At 40.1% G+C, this 25,424-nt stretch overlaps 1 protein-coding gene across 1 annotated transcript; it reads right to left on the reverse strand.

Annotated features, from left to right (window-relative positions):
• Positions 1-241: 241 nt before the first annotated feature.
• Positions 242-25,056, reverse strand: LOC124133038 (THUMP domain-containing protein 3-like). The gene is made up of 9 exons (XM_046497224.2): positions 24,853-25,056; positions 12,846-12,923; positions 9,935-11,016; positions 9,424-9,493; positions 7,938-8,053; positions 7,440-7,527; positions 5,250-5,263; positions 1,719-1,842; positions 242-1,169 (listed from the first exon to the last, which is right to left on the reverse strand). The coding sequence occupies exons 1-9, from the start codon at positions 25,039-25,041 to the stop codon at positions 879-881; spliced, it is 2,052 nt and encodes a 683-aa protein (XP_046353180.2). The 5' UTR covers positions 25,042-25,056; the 3' UTR covers positions 242-878.
• Between the last annotated feature and the right edge of the window lie 368 nt (positions 25,057-25,424).

Genomic DNA, 25,424 nt, shown 5'->3' on the forward strand with positions numbered 1-25,424 from the left:
TCCCTCACATGAAGATTTCTGAACTCCTGACATGATTACATACAAAAGAAGGACGTCCATTGTTTGAAGCCATTAGTTGTAACTGAAAACACTGATCGATTATTCATATTTTCTAAAAACGATGTGATATGATTTAAATGTGTTTGTGCTTCGAAATTTGTACTATTATGATTGTATGGATTATGGGTCAGTTGACCTTGAAACAACAAACATTATTTGATGGATTCTTATCATTGAAAGCAACTCGAAGGAGGCTCGGGTAGCAAATTTGCTGAGGTACATAATTAATATTTTAATTATCACAGAATGGAGATATCAAACAGAGGATGATCAAGTACTGGGCAAATGCTGTTGTAACACTTAAATGTAGCAAACTGTGAAATTAATTCACACAAATCACCTAACAACACCACCTAATTGAAGCACTGCATGCTCTATGAATATGACAAGAAGGTCCACTTACGTAATAGTAATGAGTGAGTGAGTGAGTATGGTGTTACGCCGCTTTTAGCAATATTCCATCAATATGACGGCGGAGGACACCAGAAATGGGCTTCACACATTGAAGGCATGTCGGGAATCGAGCCCGGAACACTTTAACCACTAGGCTACCCGACCGCCCCTCTTACGTAATAGAAACGAATGATTATGAGATAGAGGCGTTGGTACAGTTTACCACTAGCACTGGGCAGGATTAATAGAGATTTCCACGCAAAATGTCTCTCTGCTACACCAACAGATTGTATAGCAAATAGCCATGAGGTACAAAAATAAATACTTCCTTCCAAATAGACTTTTTTCACAGTCATATTGCGTGGTCATTTTCTTAAACACTGTCACGACTGAGGACGTTCAACTTGTAATTCTTGACCGCCCATCTAATCAGCGTCTGTTGTTTCTGTATCTGCAGGACTTCTGTTTGCTTCCTGCAGTGAACTGAATGTATGTCGCACCACAGTGAAGCCAGGGCCTGACCGGGGGTCAGAGGGCATAGCAGTACGGAAGTCCCTGCAAGCTGAAGTGTCTTCCTGGGTTGTGGATGGAGTTGTCTCCCCCTGGACCACTGGGTTCAGTGTCCTGTTGAGGAGGTACACGCCTGCTGCAAGACCCCCCAGGTTGATACTCAGAGTCATGCGTCGTTGCCAGTAGCGACCGAGAGTGTGGATTACCTGGAAAACATATTCTTATTAAAATTCAGTAATTTGTGCTCACATTACAAGCATGATCAAATATTGAGTAAATAGTTTAAGATAACAACTGGTCCTTTGGACACCTCTGTCAGTGATGGCCCCCTAACACTGCTGGGGACTTTTCCTCACAAGGACCAGACAAAGTGATGGCAGTAAGGGTAAGAATCCATGGTGAGAGAGTTGCGAGTTGTCTACCACGATTTTCAACATCAACAGCAGTCCCCTCATGAAAAGTCTGAGTCAGAGGTTTGCGTTTGTTTGTTTGTTATTTAACGACACACTCAGCAATATTCCATCTATATGACAGGGGTCTATAAGAAATCTAGTCTGGACCAGACAATCCAGTGATTGATATCATGAGCATTGATCTACGCAATATGATGACATGCATCAACCAAGTCAGCGAGTCTGACCAACTGATCCTGTTAGTTAACTCTTACGACAAGCATAGTCGCCTCTTAGATCTAATCTAACTCAGATCTTCACGGGTATGAAGGTTTGTGTGATGTAACATGTGTGATGTGTTACCCTTATCATGCACTTCTTGTCCTGCGTGAGGAGACAGACTCGACCACTCCCTGGGCGACACACCCGCGCCATCTCAATCAGGGCCTCTGGGTACAGCTTCAGGTTGTTGTATCTTGAACCCATCCTGAAACAGTCACACCGTATATAGCTCCACTCAACCCTTCCTGAAACAGTCACACCGTATATACAGCTCTACTCCATCCCATCCTGAAACAGTCACACTGTAGATATAGCTCCACTCAACCCATCCTGAAACATTCACACAGTATATATAGCACCACTCTATCCCATCCTGAAACAGTCACACTGTATATGTAGCTCCACTCCATCCCATCCTGAAACAGTCACACTGTATATATAGCTCCACTCTATCCCATCCTAAAACAGTCACACTGTATATATAGCTCCATTCCATTCCATCCTGAAACAGTCACACTGTATATATAGCTCCACTTCATCCCATCCTAAAACAGTCACACAGTATATATAGCTCCACTCCATTCCATCCTGAAACAGTCACACTGTATATATAGCTCCCCCTTATCCATCCTGAAACAGTCACACTGTATATGTAGCTCCACTCTATCCCATCCTAAAACAGTCACACTGTATATGTAGCTCCACTCAACCCATCCTGAAACAGTCACACTGTATATAGCACCACTCCATCCCATCCTGAAACAGTCACACTGTATATATAGCTCCACTCAACCCTTCCTGAAACAGTCACACAGTATATATAGCTCTACTCCATCCCATCCTGAAACAGTCGCACCGTATATACAGCTCCCCTCCATTCCATCCTGAAACAGTCACACTGTATATGTAGCTCCCCTCCATTCCATCCTGAAACAGTCACACTGTATATGTAGCTCCCCTCCATTCCATCCTGAAACAGTACCACTGTATATGTAGCTCCACTCCATCCCATCCTGAAACAGTCACACTGTATATGTAGCTCCACTCTATCCCATCCTGAAACAGTCACACAGTATATATAGCTCCACTCCATTCCATCCTGAAACAGTCACACTGTATATATAGCTCCCCCTTATCCATCCTGAAACAGTCACACTGTATATGTAGCTCCCCTCCATTCCATCCTGAAACAGTACCACTGTATATATAGCTCCCCCTTATCCATCCTGAAACAGTCACACTGTAAATGTAGCTCCCCTCCATTCCATCCTGAAACAGTCACACTGTATATATAGCTCCCCCTTATCCATCCTGAAACAGTCACACTGTAAATGTAGCTCCACTCCATTCCATCCTGAAACAGTCACACTGTATATATAGCTCCCCCTTATCCATCCTGAAACAGTCACACTGTATATGTAGCTCCACTCTATCCCATCCTGAAACAGTCACACTGTATATGTAGCTCCACTCAACCCATCCTGAAACAGTCACACTGTATATACAGCTCTACTCCATCCCATCCTGAAACAGTCACACTGTATATATAGCTCCACTCAACCCTTCCTGAAACAGTCACACTGTATATACAGCTCTACTCCATCCCATCCTGAAACAGTCACACTGTATATAGCACCACTCCTTCCCATCCTGAAACAGTCACACTGTATATATAGCTCCACTCAACCCTTCCTGAAACAGTCACACAGTATATATAGCTCTACTCCATCCCATCCTGAAACAGTCGCACCGTATATACAGCTCCCCTCCATTCCATCCTGAAACAGTCACACTGTATATGTAGCTCCCCTCCATTCCATCCTGAAACAGTCACACTGTATATGTAGCTCCCCTCCATTCCATCCTGAAACAGTACCACTGTATATGTAGCTCCACTCCATCCCATCCTGAAACAGTCACACTGTATATAAAGCTCCACTTCATCCCATCCAGAAACAGTCACACTGTATATAAAGCTCCACTTCATCCCATCCTGAAACAGTCACACTGTATATGTAGCTCCACTCCATCCCATCCTGAAACAGTCACACAGTACATATAGCTCCACTTCATCCCATCCTGAAACAGTAACACTGTATATATAGCTCCACTCCATCCCATCCAGAAAGTCACACAGTATAAAAAGCCCCACTCTATCCCATCCTGAAACAGTCACACTGTATATGTAGCTCCACTCCATTCCATCCTGAAACAGTCACACTGTATATATAGCTCCACTCTATCCCATCCTAAAAGAGTCACACAGTATATATAGCTCCACTCCATTCCATCCTGAAACAGTCACACTGTATATATAGCTCCCCCTTATCCATCCTGAAACAGTCACACTGTACATATAGCTCCACTCCATCCCATCCTGAAACAGTCACACTGTACATATAGCTCCACTCCATCCCATCCAGAAACAGTCACACAGTATAAAAAGCTCCACTCTATCCCATCCTGAAACAGTCACACTGTATATGTAGCTCCGCTCCATTCCATCCTGAAACAGTCACACTGTATATATAGCTCCACTCTATCCCATCCTAAAACAGTCACACAGTATATATAGCTCCACTCCATTCCATCCTGAAACAGTCACACTGTATATATAGCTCCCCCTTATACATCCTGAAACAGTCACACTGTATATGTAGCTCCACTCTATCCCATCCTGAAACAGTCACACTGTGTATATAGCTCCACTTCATCCCATCCAGAAACAGTCACACTGTATATATAGCTCAACTCCATCCCGAAACAGTCACACTGTATATATAGCTCCACTCTATCCCATCCTGAAACAGTCACACAGTATATATAGCTCCACTCCATCCCATCGTGAAACAGTCACACTGTATATATAGCACCCCCTTATCCACCCTGAAACACTCAAAGGAAAGACTAGGATGTTCTTAAACATTTTTTGAGAAGAATATATCATAAAATCTGTGTTAGTAGAAAAAGCAATGTGATGCTTAAAGACTTGAATTAAACATGATAGGTCTGAAATCTGAGTCGAGCGCCTCTTGAATGCATCATTAAATGATTTCATGTTGTTTTTTGTTCTTTCAGTTGTCTAGAAAAATGATTAAAAATGATTTGTCAGTCGAGGCTACGTCAGACGCTGATCATCATCATACTTAGGAAGAGATGGAGAGGAAAACAGCAGCCGGTGACGACATGCTCTCTGTTTCATATCAAACCCAGCTACATATATAATTACCACACCATTCAATTTCATCCAGACCAAAAGCAGTAATTACATGCACTACAGTAAACACAAACACTGACTCCACTCTTTCAGAACATAACCATACAGTAATTTACACTACACCCCATGATACTGAAAACTACACACAACAGTCGGATTGTCAGCACTCTGAAACATGGAGCAGCTATCCTGTGAAATAAAGTAATTACTTTAAGTTCTTATTAAAACCAGGACAATTTCTGGTTTTCCAAAAATTGTCATTTGATGCCATCTCAGATCCAAAAAAACCTATGCTGAAAATCTTTCTTCTTCATTTCTTCCCAACATAAATTAATCTTGGCAGTTGACCAAGGGTGATAAAAGCGTGTTGAAAAGAACAAAATTCTTAAGCTCACCTTTTGCCGAAGGGCTGCAAAAGAGAAAACAAGATAGGAGCTGAAATCAATGTGATTACGGTGCGAGTTGAAGAGCGCCCCAAGGTGGAAAAACTCACAACTAAAATCAATGGGAAGAAAAATTACCCTTTCGATTTAAATTCTAAAATGAACTCTGGAAGGGTAATTCCTTAATCAATAACAATTTGGTTTGGGTTGTATTCAATCATCCGAAGGAAATTTGAGATTTCTTATCTGGCAACTGCTTAGCCAAGACAGCAGCCTGTCTAATTATCTCAGCGATGATTAAGCAGTGGGGTAATTTCGTCTGTATGCCGCTACTGCATCACTTGTCATCATTCATACGGTATCAGTTATGTAAATGCGGGTATCAGTGTGATCACAAGACAACTCCATAGGAAATACTGCTCCTAATACAGCCATGATAAAACTCATCTAAACAGTGCTAGAGGTTAATAATATCTCATGGCATATTGATTTTCAAATTCAAATTAGGCCTGAAGCGACATGAGGTCTTGCTTTTCAGCTCTTTCACAGCCACAGCAAATTGACCTGTAAAATAACTGAGCCTTGACCAGCCAGTGGAAATTGAGTCTGTACAGCAGGGATTCATGTCATTTGAGTGTAATGCCAGGAAGAAGCTGAGAGTTGTCTCCCCTGGCGATCATCCCCCCCACCCCATCTTAGTACTATAAATACTCAGTTGCCATTTTTGCCTCCCAATCCACAGTTGACTTTGACATAAACCTGGTAGCCTATATGACATACTATCCCCACAGGGTACTTGCTATTGACAGCATATGCACAAATTTAACACTGAGAATACACCAGGAAATAACAAACACAGACGTCTTTGTTTGTTTGTTGTTTAACGCCGCACTCAGAAATATTCCAGCCAAATGACGCAGTCTTTAAATATTCGAGCCTGCACCAGACAATCTGGTGATTTGACGTCATGATCATCGATCTACACAGTTGGAATACAATGACATGATTCAACTAAGTCAGCGAGCTTGACCACCCGATCCTGTTAGTCTAACATTCTGACGACAGGCATAGTCGCCTTTTATGGCAAGCATGGGTTGCTGAAGATCTATTCTACCCTGGATCTTCGTGGGTCACTATCGTCTGTGCTAAATGTTTGATACCAGCCCAAACCACCACTGATATAGAGATTACTACACGAGTGCCTGTCAGATACCATTTATCTTGCAACGACTTGTTTCAAAACGTATCTAATGAGCGAAAGCAAAAACGAGTTGTACACTTCGACGTTCGTGTTTGCTTTTTTCCAAAACATTCTAAACGATTCTAGACTTATCGGCAACGATTCAGAATTGTCATTAGTGATTTGATGAAAAACAGATACCAGTGATCACTAATATGCTACTTTTGAAATTCAATTCTTCGAGTGAATATCCTATATTTCGATTTCTAAACACACTGTGAATGGTGATTTAGGCCTAGTAAGGTGTCAAAAATGGCGAGAATTGCGATGTACTCAAGATTCAGAGGTCACTATTAGTAATTTCCTTTGAAGTGTATTAGATCTAGTGTGTGTGATGTATTTTGAATTTTGTTTGACTTCGAAGTGAGGGTTGAAGAGGAGGGACATATATGTCAATGTGGCATCCAGGGGTTTACACTGGGAAAAAACATAACATCAACACAGATGTAGGTGAACATTCGACTGAAACGAGCAAGTTATCAATGACTTGCAACAAGGAAAGTAGTCCATCATAATTTGATCTCAGGTCATCACCGACCCATGAAGATTCTGGGATAGAATAGGTCTTCAGCAACCCATGCTTGCCGTAAAAGGTGACTATGCTTGTCGTAAAAGGCGACTTACGGGATCGGGGGGTCAGGCTCGCTGACTTGGTTGATACATGTCATCGATCCCAATTGCGTGGATCGATGCTCAAAATATTAATCACTGGATTGTCTGGTCCAGACTCGATTATTTACAGACCGCTGTCATATAGCTGGAATATTGCTGAGTGCGGCGGTCAACAATAAACCAACCAACCAATCAGGTCATCACCATGGAGTAGCCAAAAACGGACTTGGAATTTGATCTCACACATATGTTTGCTACCAGTTAGCTCAAATGGGTTTCTCACCCACAGGTGTGTAAGAAATTTGCTCAACTATACTTATGACTATCTCAATGAACAATGAACTTCCTACCAAGTCAGTTATGAACACATCCACGCTGCTCTCTCTGAAGGGGAGATAAGTCACATCCCAGTAGCCAGCGTCGACCGCAATTGAGCGTCTAAAACAAACAGAAAATAAAAAAAACATCTTCAAATCATCAACTTCTTTGGAACAAGGCCTGGAATCAACACTACATCAAGTTCTTAAGCCTTGAAAGTTGCTTTATCTTGAAGTTGTATATCTTGTTCTATCATATGTTGATGCCACTCGCATGGAGTGTGTGAGGCTAAACAAGATGTCCTTAGTTTCTGCAATCACACATGCATAAAACACCATCTCACAAATACACACTCACAGACGCACACATAACGGATGGTAAATGTACGAAGTAAAGGGACAAGGTACTCCGATTATAGCATAAAACGTTTTTGTGAGACTTAACCTTCTTGTAATTAAGTATTCAAGAGGATAAATATCCTGTATATTTGTAACCTAAATGCTGTGGACATTATGTAGGGACTTCCTTACTTGTTGTCAGCGATGAGTTCCTTGTTGAGAGCCGTCACATTCTGCACGGTCCGGTCCACAGCCAATGGGAACTTCTCTCCACTTAGGTGGTATGCCTCAGGCCACCCTCGAGCAGCCTGCGCCACCAACGTGACAATGTCAGTCAGGACAATATACCATGATGCAGAATGCCTTTTGATAGTACTTGGGAGCATGGTTCAAGTACAAAGGTCACATGAAGGTCAAATCATGGTCAAAACAAACATATCGCAAAACAGAATATTTGTGTTTTGCTCAACTTTCAACTACACATTTATACAAAGTTTCAAGCTGGTTCTGTAGAGGCCATAAGTATCAGTTTTCAGTGTTGTAAAAGCACAAAAGTAGAATCTAGTTCAAAACATAAATATTGCAAAAACATAATTTAGTGTCATTTCACCAAGTTTTTCACCGAGACTGGTAATGCCCTTCTTCATATCTGAATACCCAAATATATTTTATGCATCAAACTGTCCAGTAAGAGTGTTCACATGTTCATCATTTCTCATTTGTTTGACATACTTCGCGTATAATAAACAATGTTGCAAAGCGTTTTTGTTAAAATATGTATGACTATCGGGCGCCAGGAACATACTTTAGCTGTGCCATTATTATTTTAACTGTGCCAAAGGCACTGAAATTGAAACATTCCAGCGAAATAATGGCAGCCTGTGAATACTGAAGTCTGAACCAGACCATCCAGTGATTGATATTGTGAGCAACGATCCATGCTTAGGGGTACGAAGACACGCAGTCAACTAAGTCACAAAGCCTGGCTGATGCTCTAAAATTAACACTGAATATATATTACCCATTGAGACAAAAATGAAAGAAAACTGAATGAAATGGTAACCCAACATGTGACCAACTGTTCTGGTGACACAATGGCATCAAATTGTGATGTCATGAACGATGGATGGTATCAAATTGTGATGTCATGAACGATGGATGGCATCAAATTGTGATGTCATGAACAATTAACGGCATCAAATTGTGATGTCATGAACAATTAACGGCATCAAATTGTGTTGTCATGGACGATGGATGGTATCAAATTGTGATGTCATGAACAATGGACGGCATCAAATTGTGATGTCATGAATGATGGATGGCATCAAATTGTGTTGTCATGAACAATGGATGGCATCAAATTGTGATGTCATGAACAATGGATGGCATCAAATTGTGATGTCATGAACGATGGATGGTATCAAATTGTGATGTCATGAACGATGGACGGCATCAAATTGTGATGTCATGAACGATGGATGGCATCAAATTGTGATGTCATGAACGATGGATGGCATCAAATTGTGATGTTATGAACGACTGATGGCATCAAATTGTGATGTCATGAACAATGGATGGCATCAAATTGTGATGTCATGAACAATGGATGGCATCAAATTGTGATGTGATGAACATTGGACGGCATCAAATTGCGTGTAGTATCTGGGTTTCCACTGACCTGTATGGGTATACTGCCACTGCCACACATCGGGTCGCACACCACATCTCCGGGCTGGATCTTACACAGTCTGCAACCATGGTAACACAGGATAAAGTTGGGTACTAGCTTAAACTTTTCAAAGATGCTGAATGAGGTTGAAGTGATATTCACAAAGAACTTGTGTTAAGTTTCCACACTTCATGGAAATGAACAGTTTATTTATACAGAAGACAGCAATATAAAACAGATTGCACATGAAACTGTAAACAGCATAGTGAGTGAGTGATTGAGTGAGTGAGTGAGTGAGTGAGTGAGTGAGTGAGTGAGTGAGTGAGTGAGTGAGTGAGTGAGTGAGTGAGTGAGTGAGTGAGTGAGTGAGTGAGTATAGGTGGTCAGGGTGACGTCAGTTGACCTCATTTGGCTATGTATCAGGTTGATTTATCCCATCACTGACACAATCAACTGATTGATAAAACCCTGTAATGTATATACATGTGAAGACAAATCTCACGATGACTAACACTCCTACCTAAGCATGTTGCAGGCGACCGTTGGTCTGAGAGTGGTGGCGCCAAACACTGTGATGTTTCTGTGGTGGAGACTCCCCCTGGTCAGGCCGATACACACCGACACATCCGTCCACTCGATGTTCAGGATCACCTCCACATCAAACTTCTTCATATCCACGTTCCAGCCGAAGTAGTTCTGCACAGCACCGCCAAAGTTGGCTGCAGCGCACATGGAGTCGAAGTTGTGTCCATCGCCAGCCCGGTTACATGTCACTCGGAAGGAGGGCATGAGTGGATTGTGGGGCACCAGCTTCTCTCGGGGTTTCTCGGGACTTGAGGACTCGGAGGGCGGTTTCTGGGGACTCGATGGAGGGGCAGAGGGCTCCTGGAGACTTATCTGCTCCTCTGTGTTGGACGAGAGATTCTGTTCAGAAGATGAGGTAGCTTGACTAGGCTGTACAGTTTCTTCACCTGCTTCTTTTGTATCCCCCTCACCTGATTCTATAGAAGGATCACAGACTTTTGTTCCGTCAGCACATATATTGTTAGTTTCTTTCCCCTCCGTGGTATTTTCTTTAGACTGTCTGTCCTTGTTTCCAAGTGTCATGTCAGAAACTCCAGAACTCAGAACAGTTTCTTCTGTTCTCACAAATATATAAGACTGTGTACACAGCTCATTGCTACCCGTCTTGTCAGAGTCTGACTCGGCATCATCGAACTGACCGTCTATGACCTGCCCACGATGATGCCTGCCTCGACCTTCAACATACTGACCTTTATTGCTGATAAACTGAAGGTCGGGAGGTCTTCCAGGGTCACCAGCATCACCCGATCCCATCTTATGTCCTTCATCCTTCTGACTCCTGTCTTTCCCCTTCTTGCTAAACTTGTCTTTCTTTCCGGACTTCCCACCTTTCTTCTTGGGCTGTTTCTTTGGCAGGTTTTCCCTTGAGATGAGGTAGGGTTCCCCCATGTCGACAGTGTCACTGACTGGGGTGGACAGGATGGGATGCTGGAATGTATACACCTGTCTCCACACCTTCAGACCCTGGTCCCAGTCCACGTCCCGCGCCATCTCTCGCAGCTTCCTCATACACTCCAGCTGGAAGAAAAACATCGCCAGTTATGACGTTCCGATTACGTATGATTTGAACTGGCAATATCCTGCATTTGCACAGCGCTATTTTTGAGCAAATTCTAGTGTCACCACATGCTGTGTGACTGAGGTGCAAATTTGGAACTGGCCGGATGGCATTGTGGCTCCATGGACAAGGACGACACCCCCACCCCTCCCCTGAAAGGTTATCTGAAAGGTTGTCTTGTGATCATTTATCATTTCAATGGTAGTTTTTGCAATGATAGGCATTGTTTTATATGCAGACATTAACCAATATGCTACCATATAATAGTCGAACTACAACAAATACGACTTTTAACAAGTCAAAGTTTGGCAGTTAAAGTTCATTTCAAGCATCAATAGCGGTAATCCGATTGTGGTTGCTGTAAATAATGGTGAGTTACTGCGATCTGCCATTCAGTCCACACATGATTTCATTGACATTAGTATAATCTAAATATTTTTTACATTTGTATACTTATCCTGCATACTCCTTAATGCATTTACTGCTTACTTTTGACAGAAAACAAAGCTGCAGGGTCCAGCTGAGAAAGAAGTTGTTTCACTGAAGTGTGATGCAGGACTCCGCAGATGAGACCACGTGACCCGGATGTGATAATGTCACGTAAACTCCATACTACTGCTTGTCACCAGGCAGACATGATGCTCCAATAACTTGTCCGGTTTTGGATTAACCTGTGGTGTTGTTTATTGCCTTTTTGCATAAATGGGTGGCGGCCTTAGTGTGTGTATTTGTTCTTTTAATTTCCAGGTTTGTTCATGAAATGTGACTTTCATCAATCTTTCTTCATTCATGTATGTATTGTTTCAATCCACCATCTTGAATTTGCTTATGTGTCTCGTGTTTTCGTTGCATGTGTCTGTCAAAAGTAAGCATTAAATGCATTAACGAGTAATGCAGGATAAGTAAAACATTGGTTAAATTGATATACCAATATTGAAAGAAAAATGGAATAAAATTCATAAAATAGAATCTTAGATTACAATCATAAGTCCAGGGCCCACTTGCACAAAGCGATCTTAGCGCTAAGATGATCGTAACTCCCATACTTTAACATAGGCTTACAATAGTCGTAGCACTAAGATAACTTTGTGCAAGTGGGTCCAGATATGCAAGGAATACTTTTTATTACCAGATGTTGTCACAACATGATTAATTTGTGATTATCCTGTGGTTTAAGCACATCCATGGTATTATGAGGGACGACTGCAGTTCTGTTTGTAAGCTGGCACCACGACATTTGATGATGAAGTGTGATGTTATAGATTGAAGTTCAATATTAAGAGTTTAAAGAATAAAAAACAACTTGCAGCTGCAATAATGTTTAAGTTTTGTTGAATTTATGGCCCATTCCAATTATCAATGGCCATAGAGTGAAATTTATGGCCCATACTTGTCAAAAATGGCCCATAAAATTTGTAACCATGCAGCCAAAGGCCCAAGAAGAAAATTTCTTTTCCAATCACTGCATACACAGCAACGTGCCTGCACATGTGTGTCTGCTTGTACTAGTCCGTCTTTTGCCAGTTTCATAGTGCTAGCCCACTGAGATACCATGCCTCAGTTTAACATGGATACCCCACTTGGACACATAACTTGGTCTCTGAGCCGACCTTGTTTCATCCCCTTACTGCCAAGCATCAGGCCGGGTAACAACAAGTGGCATCTTTTGACGTCTTTTGGTATGACACAGCCAGGGGATCGAACCACTGACCATGTGTACTCCCGACAGCCACTCTTTCTACTAGACCACGGAGGAAGTCACAGGAAACAAGTGTCAAGCCACACCCACCTTGTCTTCAGGATACTGGAAGTTCTTCCAAGACGACATTAGCACCCTGATGTTGTCCACGCACCCCAGTTCCAGACACTGCAAGCAAATACAACAATAAATGGATATTTGTAATGCACTATAGGCCACCCGGGGATGCATGCTAACACTATTACTATCCTAGTCAATGGATCAGGGGGCACTTGACTTTCTTTCTCAGCTCCCTGGAGAGCATACAGCCCAAGCTTCCTATGAGGCGCTAGAATGTTAACAGTCACAGAACTATTTCATCCAACCAGGGTCCCATTCACTGGGATTTTTTTCTTTATATGGGAGTTCAAAATTGGGCTTTTGCTAAAAAATATTATTTTTAAAAATTTCACAGATATTCTAACATTGAGTTTAATGCAATAATGTAATGTTAAGCCTCTTCCTCCTTGTTAGTCCTGTTTATATCAGTAGAATGCAAGTCACCTCAACAAAGCCATCACATCAATTAAAACCAGCCTTTGAAATTCACGTCACTCCGCTAGCCCAAGACTACTAAATGATGCCGAGTGATGGACAAGTGAAAATCAAAGGATGGTCACATTGTAGACACAATTTATGGATAACAACTTCTTTAATACTGTAAAGGCGACAGATACTTATATATATAATGCCTATAAAAAAATTTGATGGTCACATTGACTAGTAACCTTGAGGGCCTTAATTCTGAACCAGTTCTCAAAGCTTCAATTTTCCTACAAATAGTAACTGAATAAAACTGACACACAATGTAAACATAGCAAACATCTTTGTCTTGTTCAAGCAGAACTAGCTACATACACAGAGGACTAAGACGAATTTCTAAGGCTGTATAACTATAAAAACATGAATTGGGAAATCTTTTATTCCCATTTGGGAGTCACAACAAAAAGCATAAAGCATAACTCAGAACTAGACTGAATGACTGGTTAGGGAGAGTTTTTAAAACTAATATTGGAAACAATATTAATCAATTTCAAGCTCTTTTCTAATTTCCCTTCAACTTCACTGTGGCATGAATAAGTAACCAGAGATTTTACTATAGCATCAATCAATTTGTTTTTCCACATGCCAAGCTTTACTTTAATGAGAAGAAACACACACAGAACATGAAGATGAGGTCTTGAATTAACCATTGTCTTTGAAAAGAAAAATCAACTTCTTTCGGCTGTCAAAACTGATATATATTCACTGCGAAACTGATCATCATGGTCTATCATATAAACAATATATTGTGATAAGTATAGTAACTTGAGTTGTACAGTATTGATTCAGTGCCAGGAACTCTTGCTGTCAAATAAAATGAATGCAAACAGACATGATCATTTCAGAGACTTATCTGGACCTGTTCAGAGGCTGATACTCGGTCCCAAGCAAATGTCAGTAAAAGTTTCCAACTTGCAATTAAAAGATTCCATATTTATAAATTTATAACTAATATTATGGCTTTGTAGAGATGACTTGTATTTCACTGATAACAGGACCAATGAAAACGGAAGAGGCATTATTGTATTGGATCTAATGTTGTAATTTAAGAAAATATGGACATTAATTTTTTTCCAATTTTGCATAAAATAAGGGTTTTCTCCCAAGGGCACTTAGTTTGGAATTCTAGATAAATCTGAGATCTGCCTTTTAAGTTAACAAATTTTATTTGGATATTCATGTGTAGGAAGATCATTATATTCAGGAATGATCCCAATTTACTTCAACAGCAGTTTCAACAAAACAACTACCTATCAATGTGAGACTGTGGAAGCCTATTAAAGGTCAATTCAGCATTGTTCAGTATCCAGGCGCCTTCCCTCTGCCAGGATAATTAAAAAGCAATAAGCTTGATCAGGGTACAAGTAGCAAGTAATAGTTTGTTGACAAACCTGATATGCCCCTTGTTGATTGTGAATTTGTAATGCTTGTGGCCCATGAACCTGTGTATTCAGTGGCCCATTAACCTGTGTATTCAGAGGCCCATTAACCTGTGTATTCAGTGGCCCATTAACCTGTGTATTCAGTGGCCCATTAACCTGTGTATTCAGAGGCCCATGAACCTGTGTATTCAGTGGCCCATTAACCTGTGTATTCAGTTGCCCATTAACCTGTGTATTCAGAATACTTGTGACCAATAATTGCTTAATCTTAGCCTTCGGCACGTTTTATTATAATGTAACTCATCTCTACTTACAGTAATTAAAAAGGAGTCAGCAATGAGTTCAAGCCAAGACCTTTAAAATAGTGTGTGGGTCTAAATTTGCCAAACTATCTTGGCCAAGGTGTCTGCATTACTGCCTTATCATGGGATAACATTTATACTAAGTTATCTTATAATAATTAGATCTACATCAAGTGCTTTTATGAGTTATCATGGTGTAATATTTATACATCATTTCATATAATTATAGTTTAGCAAGTAATAATTATCATTAGGTAAAATGCATATATAAAATATCAGTAGTTTCAGTTAAAGCTTTTTTAGATGGTTGCTAGCCTAAGGTGATGGGAGCGCGTCTTCTAGACATACTATTCAATAAGACAAGAGTTACGTCTACATAGTTTAATTGATTTGAAGCTTTTAGATAAATGCTAGCCTAAGGTATCAAGATCCCATCTCCCAGACATAGGATATTTATTTAAGTATATCTGTCATCACCTACCGGGGTATATTAGAATAACATTACTTCAATTAAGACTCATTAAGGATTAGCCCCCATACAAGCTCGTCTATAGTGACACCCTAATCTCTTTCAAAGCATCCAGTAAATATGTCAACAAGATTAGTGCCAGTCCAACAGGATAAACAGGATTTAGTATTCCCCTCTGTCTAGCCATCCATTTAGCTTAGGACACAACCAATCGTGTATCAACCAATCACATTCCTTTCTATTGTTTAAATTTTTGTTAAATACATACTGTAGGCAGGTTTTAAGCAGAGAAGGGGTTTGACTCTCTTACCAAGCAGACCTCTCTCCCACAGCCCAGAGTGTGTACCGACTCTCTGTGGCACCCTCAGTTATATTCTAAGGTATTGTAAATTGTTAATTGTTCTTGTAAATAAAATTGTGATTAGTCTCCTGTGACTCTGGCTCTTTGCTGACTAATTCCCCAAGAAAACCAGCACGTCATTTGGAAGGTATTGTTCACCCAGAACAGTTCCATGATAATTTGGCGGAGAATCATCGTTTTCGGAACCACGGAGTCCAGGAACTAACTACAACCAGCTACAAGAACCCATTGGAGGACATGCCCAACCGTGATCATCTGATGGAATAACAAGCAAACTGCATCTACCTCTGACCTCAACACTGGATTAAAGACAACCAACTCCTCCAAAGACACCAACAAAGGAAGAAAAAGTCTTCAAATATTGTAAGTAAAACATTGTTGATTACTTGTCTTCCTTTAATTTAGTACGGTACATACTAATAGGTGTCATGGCAAATATGGAGTCTGGAATGGAAAGTAACTTTGAAAGTGAAATTCCAACAGTGTCTTTAGTTACGCCCCTTGCCAACAGTGTAATTCAGGCAAAATTTGGCACAAAAACAACAAATTGTTTAGTAGATACAGGGGCATCCATTTCTTGTATTTCGTCTGCTTTTCTTAGCACAGCTTTTGAAAACCTTACTCTTGGAAACTCACCCTTTCCACAGGTTAAAGGTGTTGGCGGCGAATTGCATAAAGTGTTAGGTTCAGTTGTGTTAGATTTTGTCATTGAGGATCAGGAATTTTCTCAAAGATTCCACATTCTGCCTACACTTCCAGAGGCAGTGATACTAGGTGAAAACTTCCTTGATGACAATGATGCAGTCTTAGATTATAGCTGTCATTCCTTGATACTTAACAACAGCACCTCAGACAGGCAATATATCAATTTCATAGCCAATTCAGTACAAGAGATTAGTGGATTAGCAAAAACAATAGATCAGATTTACATCCCCCCTCAGAGTGAAATTCATTTCAAGGTTAGACTATCAGAGACCAAAGAGGACTCCCTCATCCTCATTGAACCCATTGCTTCCCTCACTGCTCATTCTGAAGTAGCAGGTGGTAGAACTCTTTCCAAAGTGAAAAGCAAAACTGCTACATTTAGGCTTATGAATCCCTCCCAAGAAGAAAAGGTTCTTGACAAGGGTACAGTTGTAGGCAAATTTAGTTACATTGACCAAGACTCTGTTTATGAAATCGACTCTGACCAACCATTCATCAGTACCGTTCACACCACTGAGAAGAGAGACAATGACACCAGGGATTATGTTAAAATTGCAAAAGAATTAGGATTTGATTTGACCAATACACAACTGACTCCAGACCAACGACACAGACTACTTAGATTTTTGGGACAAAATAGAAACATGTTTTCAACGAGTCTTGCAGATTTAGGTAAGACTGACATGCACCAACATATCATTGACACTGGCAACCACCAACCCGTTAAGAGTAGACCATATCGTCAATCTCCTCATCTCCAAAAAGTCACTGAAGAACTTATAGATGATTTTCTGAAGTATGATTTGATCGAGGAGTCAACTTCTATGTATTCAGCTCCCATTATCCTAGTCAAGAAACGTGATGGCTCATATAGATTTGTTTGTGACTACAGAAAGTTGAATTCTGTCACTTTACCAATGTCATGGCCTCTTCCTGTTTTTGATGATGTTGTTGATAACATCGCCAATGCACAAGCTAAGATCTTCTCAACTTTAGACCTTGCTAATGGCTTCTTCCAAGTGCCATTACATGAAGATTCAAAGCATAAAACTGCTTTCGTCACCCATCAAGGCCTTTATCAATTCAAACGATTGCCCCAAGGTTTGACAAATTCTCCACTTTGTTTTCAACAGCTCATGAGCAAAGTGCTACGAAAATTGCTTTTTAAGGTTGCGCTGATCTACATTGATGATTTGATAATTTACAGCAAAAACTTTGAAGAGCATCTCCAACATTTGGAGCAAGTATTTTACTATCTGAAACAGGCAAAATTAACACTAAAGCCATCCAAATGCAATTTTGCAACGGACAAAGTATCTTTTCTGGGTCATGTTTTATCATGTGGAGGTGTTCAAGTTGATAACAAAAAGATTGAAGCAATTAGAACCTTTCCAGTGCCCAAGTCACAAAAGCAGATTCGCTCCTTCTTAGGTCTCACGAACTTCTACAGGAAGTATGTGAAAAATTACGCTCACATAGCCCTTCCACTGAATGCCTTGCTAAAGAAGCATTCGGAGGCAGAACTAGGAAAGAAACCAAAGTTCCAATGGTCACTTGAGTGTGATCAGGCATTCAACACACTCAAACATGCTATGAGTAATACACCTGTTCTGGCGTATCCAAATTTTGACAAAGAATTTCTTCTTGCAACCGATGCCAGTGATATGAGCATAGGTTTTGTTTTGAGTCAAAAAGACGAGAAAAATAATGAACATCCAATAGCTTTTGGTGGTAGAGCTCTTCATGGCAGCGAAAAGAACTGGAGCATTAGAGAAAAGGAAGGCTTAGCTCTAGTTGAAGCCATTAGATCCTTTCGTCCATACCTTGCAAATTCCAAATTCACAGTCTACACTGATCATATAGCATTGAAATGGCTGAAATCCATCAAGGATGCCACAGGTAGGTTAGGGCGATGGTCTTTGGAACTTTCTACCTACACTTTTGACATTGTTCACCGCAGCGGCAAAGCAAATGGGAACGCCGATGCTCTCTCACGTAGGGAATATGAGGAAAATATTAACTGTAATGATCAGACAGAAGAAGATGCTGAGAAAACAGTCTTCTCAGTAACTTCAACTCAGCAAAGCAAATCAACTAGCAATACAATCTTGCCAAACACCCATTCATCCACACAGGTCACACAGACAACTCAGACTGAGGATATTTGCACACCTATTGTCAATCACTTAGAATCAGACACACAAACAACACATTGGTCAGTCACCTTTGAATATGAAGAGGATTATCAGTCAGTACCAGTTAATGTTGTTGCAGCCTTACATGCTACAAATGCTGATGTTACCCAAGAAACATTGGTTGAAGTAAGTATAAAAGAACATCCAAATTTACGTCACCTACAAAGGATTTGTCCAGATTTCATCCAAATCTTTGACTACAAAGAGGATGATGTCCTTCCACAAAATGAAAAGGATCGTCAAAAGATTCTTATCGAAGCCAATACTTTTGAAATTGATGAAGGCATCCTATACAGATTCGTTCCACAAAGACAGAAAGGCCACGCAGACAAGTTCATTAAACAGCTGGCAGTCCCAAGAACCCTCAGAAATCAAGTCCTGCAATCCTATCATGACTCAGAGTTTGGCGGTTGCCACCATGGGAAAGAAAGGATGCACAACACCATGAGACCTAAGTACTACTGGCCCAAAATGTACAGCGATATTGCTACTTATGTCCAGATATGTGAGGTATGTCAACAGACCAAGAGGCACTACCATGGCAAGAAGGCACCACTTCGTCCACTTCCTGTAGAAGAGGTCTTCACCCGATGGCACGTTGACATTCTCGGTCCCCTGCCAACAACACCAGATAAGTACAAATACATTTTGGTCATCACAGATGCATCATCTAGATGGTGTGAAGCCTTTCCACTTCGGACCCAAGAAGCCAAAGAAGTAGCAGATGTTCTCGTCAGAGAAATATTTTGTCGGTATGGCGCTCCAAGGACCTTAATTTCAGACAGAGGTCAGAACTTCATGTCCAAACTTATCAAAGCAATTTGTGAACTTTTGGCAATTAAATTTACCCATACCAGCCCATACCATCCTCAAACTAACAGCTGTGTAGAAAGGCTCAACTCTTATATCAATCAATCACTAAGAGCCTACTGTAACAAGTCTCAAAATGATTGGCCCCGTTTCATTCCTGGCATCATGATGGCCTATCGGATGGCTCCAAATTCATCAACTCAAAAATCCCCATATGTTATGCTTTTCGGCCGAGAAATGAGAGCTCCACAAGATGTAGCATTAATTCCAAAAGAAAATTTAGGCCACAATAACAAAAGTTATCTTTCCAATTTGCTTGAGGAGCTTGAAATCACTAGAACAATCGCAGCTGAAAACACTGCTCGGGCTAAGGAGGTGTATTCAGAACAATATAATAGAAAGGCTAAAGAACCAGAATTCGCCCCAGGTCAAAGAGTTTGGCTTTACTGTCAAAAAATTGAAAAAGGCCTTTCCAACAAATTAACCAAAAAGTGGTATGGTAGCTATTATATCATCCATACAGGTCCAAATTATACCTACAAACTACGCCGAAGTTCTGACGACAAAATACACAAACCACTGGTCCATGCCAACCGTCTGAAGCCATATTTTGATCCTGCTGATCGTCCACAGTATCCTCCAGAACCATACCTCAATGACTCCAGTAACATAGATTCAGGAGTCATGGATGACAACGAAGAACCAGTCAATGATACTCATCTTGACAGCAACACTTCCCCACCAACAAGTTCAACTTACCAGGCTACTGATCAATCACCTCCACAACAGAAAGGTAAGAAGGTCAATTCCAAAACAAAGGCAGGTACTTCCAGCAACAAGAGTCCGAAGCAAAAGACCCCAACAAAGAAGAAAAACCCTGCTTCAAGTTCAACAGAAAAACCTACCAGTCCCACGGCAACAATGAAGGAAAATCATGCCACACCAGGTCCTAGTGCTCCAACCAAGGTGAATGAAAAGGTAAACAAAGGGAAAAGAGGAGTGAAAAGTAAGTATCACCAGCCAAAATCCAGAAAACAACCTGACGACAGCCAGGTACAACCTCCAAGTCCAACATCAGGTAATCAAACCAAGGATATCCCTCAGGTTTTCAATCCAGAGGACATCCACTCAATTGTTAGTTCCAAGAGAGCAAATGGCAAAATCTACTACAGAGTAAAATGGAAGGATCCAGAAAGAGGAAACACATGGGAGTATGGCAGCAGCATTCCAGACTCCATTCGGAGAGAATTTCACCTCAAAAGAAGTATGTCAGGAAAACGACGAAAACGTCCACTGAAGAATCATAAGTTTTTCGACCAAAAGGAATCAGACAATAAATCAGTCAATGTTCTGTCAGGGAATACAATGTCAGGAAATGTCGAGCAAGACAACACCAAACCATGCATAGAATTAGACGTCAAACCATATCCGTTTATTCCAAAACGCCTACGAAGAGTAGAACATAAAATAGAAAGAGTTATGGGCATTGAAATTATTCAAGGAGACTGCTTTGTCAAGGTCTTATATAAAGATAATCCTGATCAATTCACATGCTATTTTGAAAGTGTTCCTCCCCACCTCCTCCAGCGCTACCTTGATGATAGCTGGCAGGATCTCCGTAATTGGTCCTGTCTAGAAGATAATCCTCGATATGATCCAGAGGAAACACCATATTATAAATCCAAAAGGGTTATTTTTCCACATAAAGACTTTGGAAACATCAACACCTTTTTCTACAGTATTTCACTCACAGACCGTAGTCACACGGAACCATACCAGGATCAACTCGCCATATATATTGACGGCTGCCAATTGAACATATTCTTAATCAAAATACAAAATCTCCTGAATAAACGGTGCAAATCACGAAACAGCTATTAGCTGTATCTTGTTATGTTTTCTTGTGTCCAGTCTTTTCACTATGGGTCGCCAGTTGAGAACAAATGGCATCAGCCTGATCATCTGAGTTATTTGTATCACAACAAATTTTGAGTATTGACCTGATCAACCAATCTCAAAAGCGAAGTGAAATGACACAAACCAAACCATACTGCGAATCGAACCCAAACCGTACCGAAGCGAACCAAACCATACTGGGAATCGAACCCAAACTGTACCGAAGCGAACCAAACCATACTGGGAATCGAACCCAAACCGTACCGAAGCGAACCAAACCATACTGGGAATCGAACCCAAACCGTACCGAAGCAAAATAAACCAAACCCTATCGCATTGAACCGAAGGAAAATCAAAGCGAAACAAACCAAATTCAAATAAAGGAAACTTAACAACCGAAATGAACCAAAACAAAGAAAAGGCAAACCAAATAGTTACGAAAACTAACAAAGAATTCTAAAAAGGATATACACCTTTTGTATACCGTATTAGTGTAATAAACCAATGCACTTGTTATATGCACATGCACATATATGTATATATAATGCGTCTAATGATTGTATCCAAAAATAGAAGGATATTACTATTTTTCATGATATACTTTTGTAATTTGCCGCCAATACATTCTTCCTGGTCATGACACCGTTTAGTAATAATTATGTACCGATCTTTTACATCATAATTATCATATTTGTTTTATTTTCTAGTTATTACAGACAAACTGAGGAAGTATTTATATATGACATATTATTTGAACATGCTAACTCTCTTTTCTTTGTTTCCATGTAAAACCTCCATGGACACAGCCTACTATCTCACAACCCCAATCCAGGATGTGGAACTCAAGGCCTCCTACATCACCCATAAAACCACCAGTACAGAGTGCCAAGACAAGCCAGCTCCACATCCAGAACCCCTGATGACAGCATTTTTATATTATGTTTCCTTATATCAAAGAGACTCTATAATAATTATTATTCACTACTACCAGTTTAACTTTATACATTGTCCATCTAAGCCTTAATTATTTTTATTTTTACACGTTTGGGGTCCAAACTTTTTCAGACGGAGGGGAAGTTATCATGGGATAACATTTATACTAAGTTATCTTATAATAATTAGATCTACATCAAGTGCTTTTATGAGTTATCATGGTGTAATATTTATACATCATTTCATATAATTATAGTTTAGCAAGTAATAATTATCATTAGGTAAAATGCATATATAAAATATCAGTAGTTTCAGTTAAAGCTTTTTTAGATGGTTGCTAGCCTAAGGTGATGGGAGCGCGTCTTCTAGACATACTATTCAATAAGACAAGAGTTACGTCTACATAGTTTAATTGATTTGAAGCTTTTAGATAAATGCTAGCCTAAGGTATCAAGATCCCATCTCCCAGACATAGGATATTTATTTAAGTATATCTGTCATCACCTACCGGGGTATATTAGAATAACATTACTTCAATTAAGACTCATTAAGGATTAGCCCCCATACAAGCTCGTCTATAGTGACACCCTAATCTCTTTCAAAGCATCCAGTAAATATGTCAACAAGATTAGTGCCAGTCCAACAGGATAAACAGGATTTAGTATTCCCCTCTGTCTAGCCATCCATTTAGCTTAGGACACAACCAATCGTGTATCAACCAATCACATTCCTTTCTATTGTTTAAATTTTTGTTAAATACATACTGTAGGCAGGTTTTAAGCAGAGAAGGGGTTTGACTCTCTTACCAAGCAGACCTCTCTCCCACAGCCCAGAGTGTGTACCGACTCTCTGTGGCACCCTCAGTTATATTCTAAGGTATTGTAAATTGTTAATTGTTCTTGTAAATAAAATTGTGATTAGTCTCCTGTGACTCTGGCTCTTTGCTGACTAATTCCCCAAGAAAACCAGCACGTCATTTGGAAGGTATTGTTCACCCAGAACAGTTCCATGATAGCCTGATCCAATTATCCTCATATACCTGATTTTCGAACAGTTAAGACGACACTGTTAATATATCGAGGGATGAATGAATCAAAACTTAAATTTGTATTAATGCTGGTAGGTGGTGTCTTCAACAATAGAATTCAGCTCTACCCATACAGCGGTAGAAACTAACAGTTTCAGTCCACTCATCCTTATAATAATAACATATAGCAAACCCCTTAAAAATGGCAAATTTCTACTAGTCCTTTTGATACTTTAACTATTGGGCAGTTTGGCAAGGACTACAGGACTAGTGCCAATTTCTAACACTGCCCATAGGAAAAGAGTCCTCGACAAAAGCATGATCTTCACTGCCTCATCTGTAAACTTTCGCTGCGCTGGAGAGATGTTCAGTGTTTAAAATATAAAAAAATGCCAGGCTGACATCTGGTCCCACAGACATTAGAACCTGCAGGCCCTCATTAGAAACTGTAGCCTACTGTGACAAATAAATTGACATTTAAATTTACTGCAGGCCATAAGGACCCATACAAATTTGAAAATAGAGGCCCCGACACAAGAGTTACTCGCCATGGGCCTACAGGCAGGCGCTTTATTTCGAACACTGTTGATGTCGTGAACAAACAGCTGTGTATGGTGCAGTCGCCAAATTAATTCTTGCATGTCAACATTAAAACACCAAAAGAAATTGAAAGTTTGAAACCTATTCACAAAACAGGAATGTTTCTCAAATCATAACATATTTCTGAGCATTTTACAGAAATGATTACACAGTTTTACTCTTCCTTTTCATCATGACACGAGCGCCAACATTCTAAATGACAACAGACCGTTCAGGCAGATGTACATAGAGTACTTCACATGAACCCAATGTTTACAGGTTAGATTTATACACTGCCAACTCGGCAACTTTTATGACGTCATACCTCTCTTCATATAGACAAATCAAGATTAATATGGTTGTTTGAAAACAGGGTACTTGAGAAGCGATGACAACACAATCATACAGTGGTGACAACCAATGAGGACAGAGTATTTTCTGAGGGTCAAATTTCTGGGTGTTAAAAACAATCTAAGATAGACACAATCCAGCTGTTTTTTGTAGTTTATTGGTTCACCTTACTCACATACTATGTACTTGACATTCCTAGCACAGTAAACCTATACAAAATTATTTCCCCTCAAGTTTAAAAGGACGTGGACCTTGCATTGTTCTACAAACATATTGCACAACTGTTGAACAATATGGCCAAATACTGAAATAGACTTAGACATTTCAGTTCTATGCACAAATCTTCAAATGCTGAATAATGGGAGACAATGTCATTTAAATCAATACAGACATGAAGATGTTACCGGCAATTTCTATTGAACATTTATGATATGAAATATGCCTCCCGTCGTCTGCTATAACAATGTTCGGTAAGCATGTGACCTAGGCAAACGTAAAATCTCACGTTCTTCACATCTTTGACTGGTATTTTTGCCATGACTTTTCCTCTCGCAGCTCTTGCTATTATTCCGAACTTTTCTTCCACCTCCTCCTTTGCTATTTGTTCAAAACCAGTTGCAACCGTTGCTTCTATCTCGCACATGTCAATGTTTTCATTTGCTCCATCAGTCACGTTTTCTGTGGGGGCCGCCATCTTGCTGTCGCAGAATTATACTAATTCCCTTAGCACTAATCTCCAAAGAAACGGACGCGTTCCTGCACATAGATAACCTATCGAATACATTTGTATTTTTTGACATATGTATTGCATACACTAATATTGCAAGAGTAAGGTAAAATTAACCATGGGTTATAAAGACAATGTAGTTTTATTTCTGTGCAGCAATGGATTCAATGGATCCAAGCAATTCCAGAACTAAACATATTATGCATTTTATTCTACTCTGGGCTTGACATAATAGTTAATATGTGTAATAGAAAACAATAAACATCATGTTTAACAAACATCTTAACTGAATTAAATAATATGGAATAAAAAATATATTTCTTACGTGAACACATTTCATATATTTCTAT

The sequence above is a fragment of the Haliotis rufescens genome, unplaced genomic scaffold, assembly GCF_023055435.1.
Source record: "Haliotis rufescens isolate VD_foot unplaced genomic scaffold, xgHalRufe1.0.p SCAF_23, whole genome shotgun sequence".
Classification (NCBI taxonomy): domain Eukaryota; kingdom Metazoa; phylum Mollusca; class Gastropoda; order Lepetellida; family Haliotidae; genus Haliotis; species Haliotis rufescens.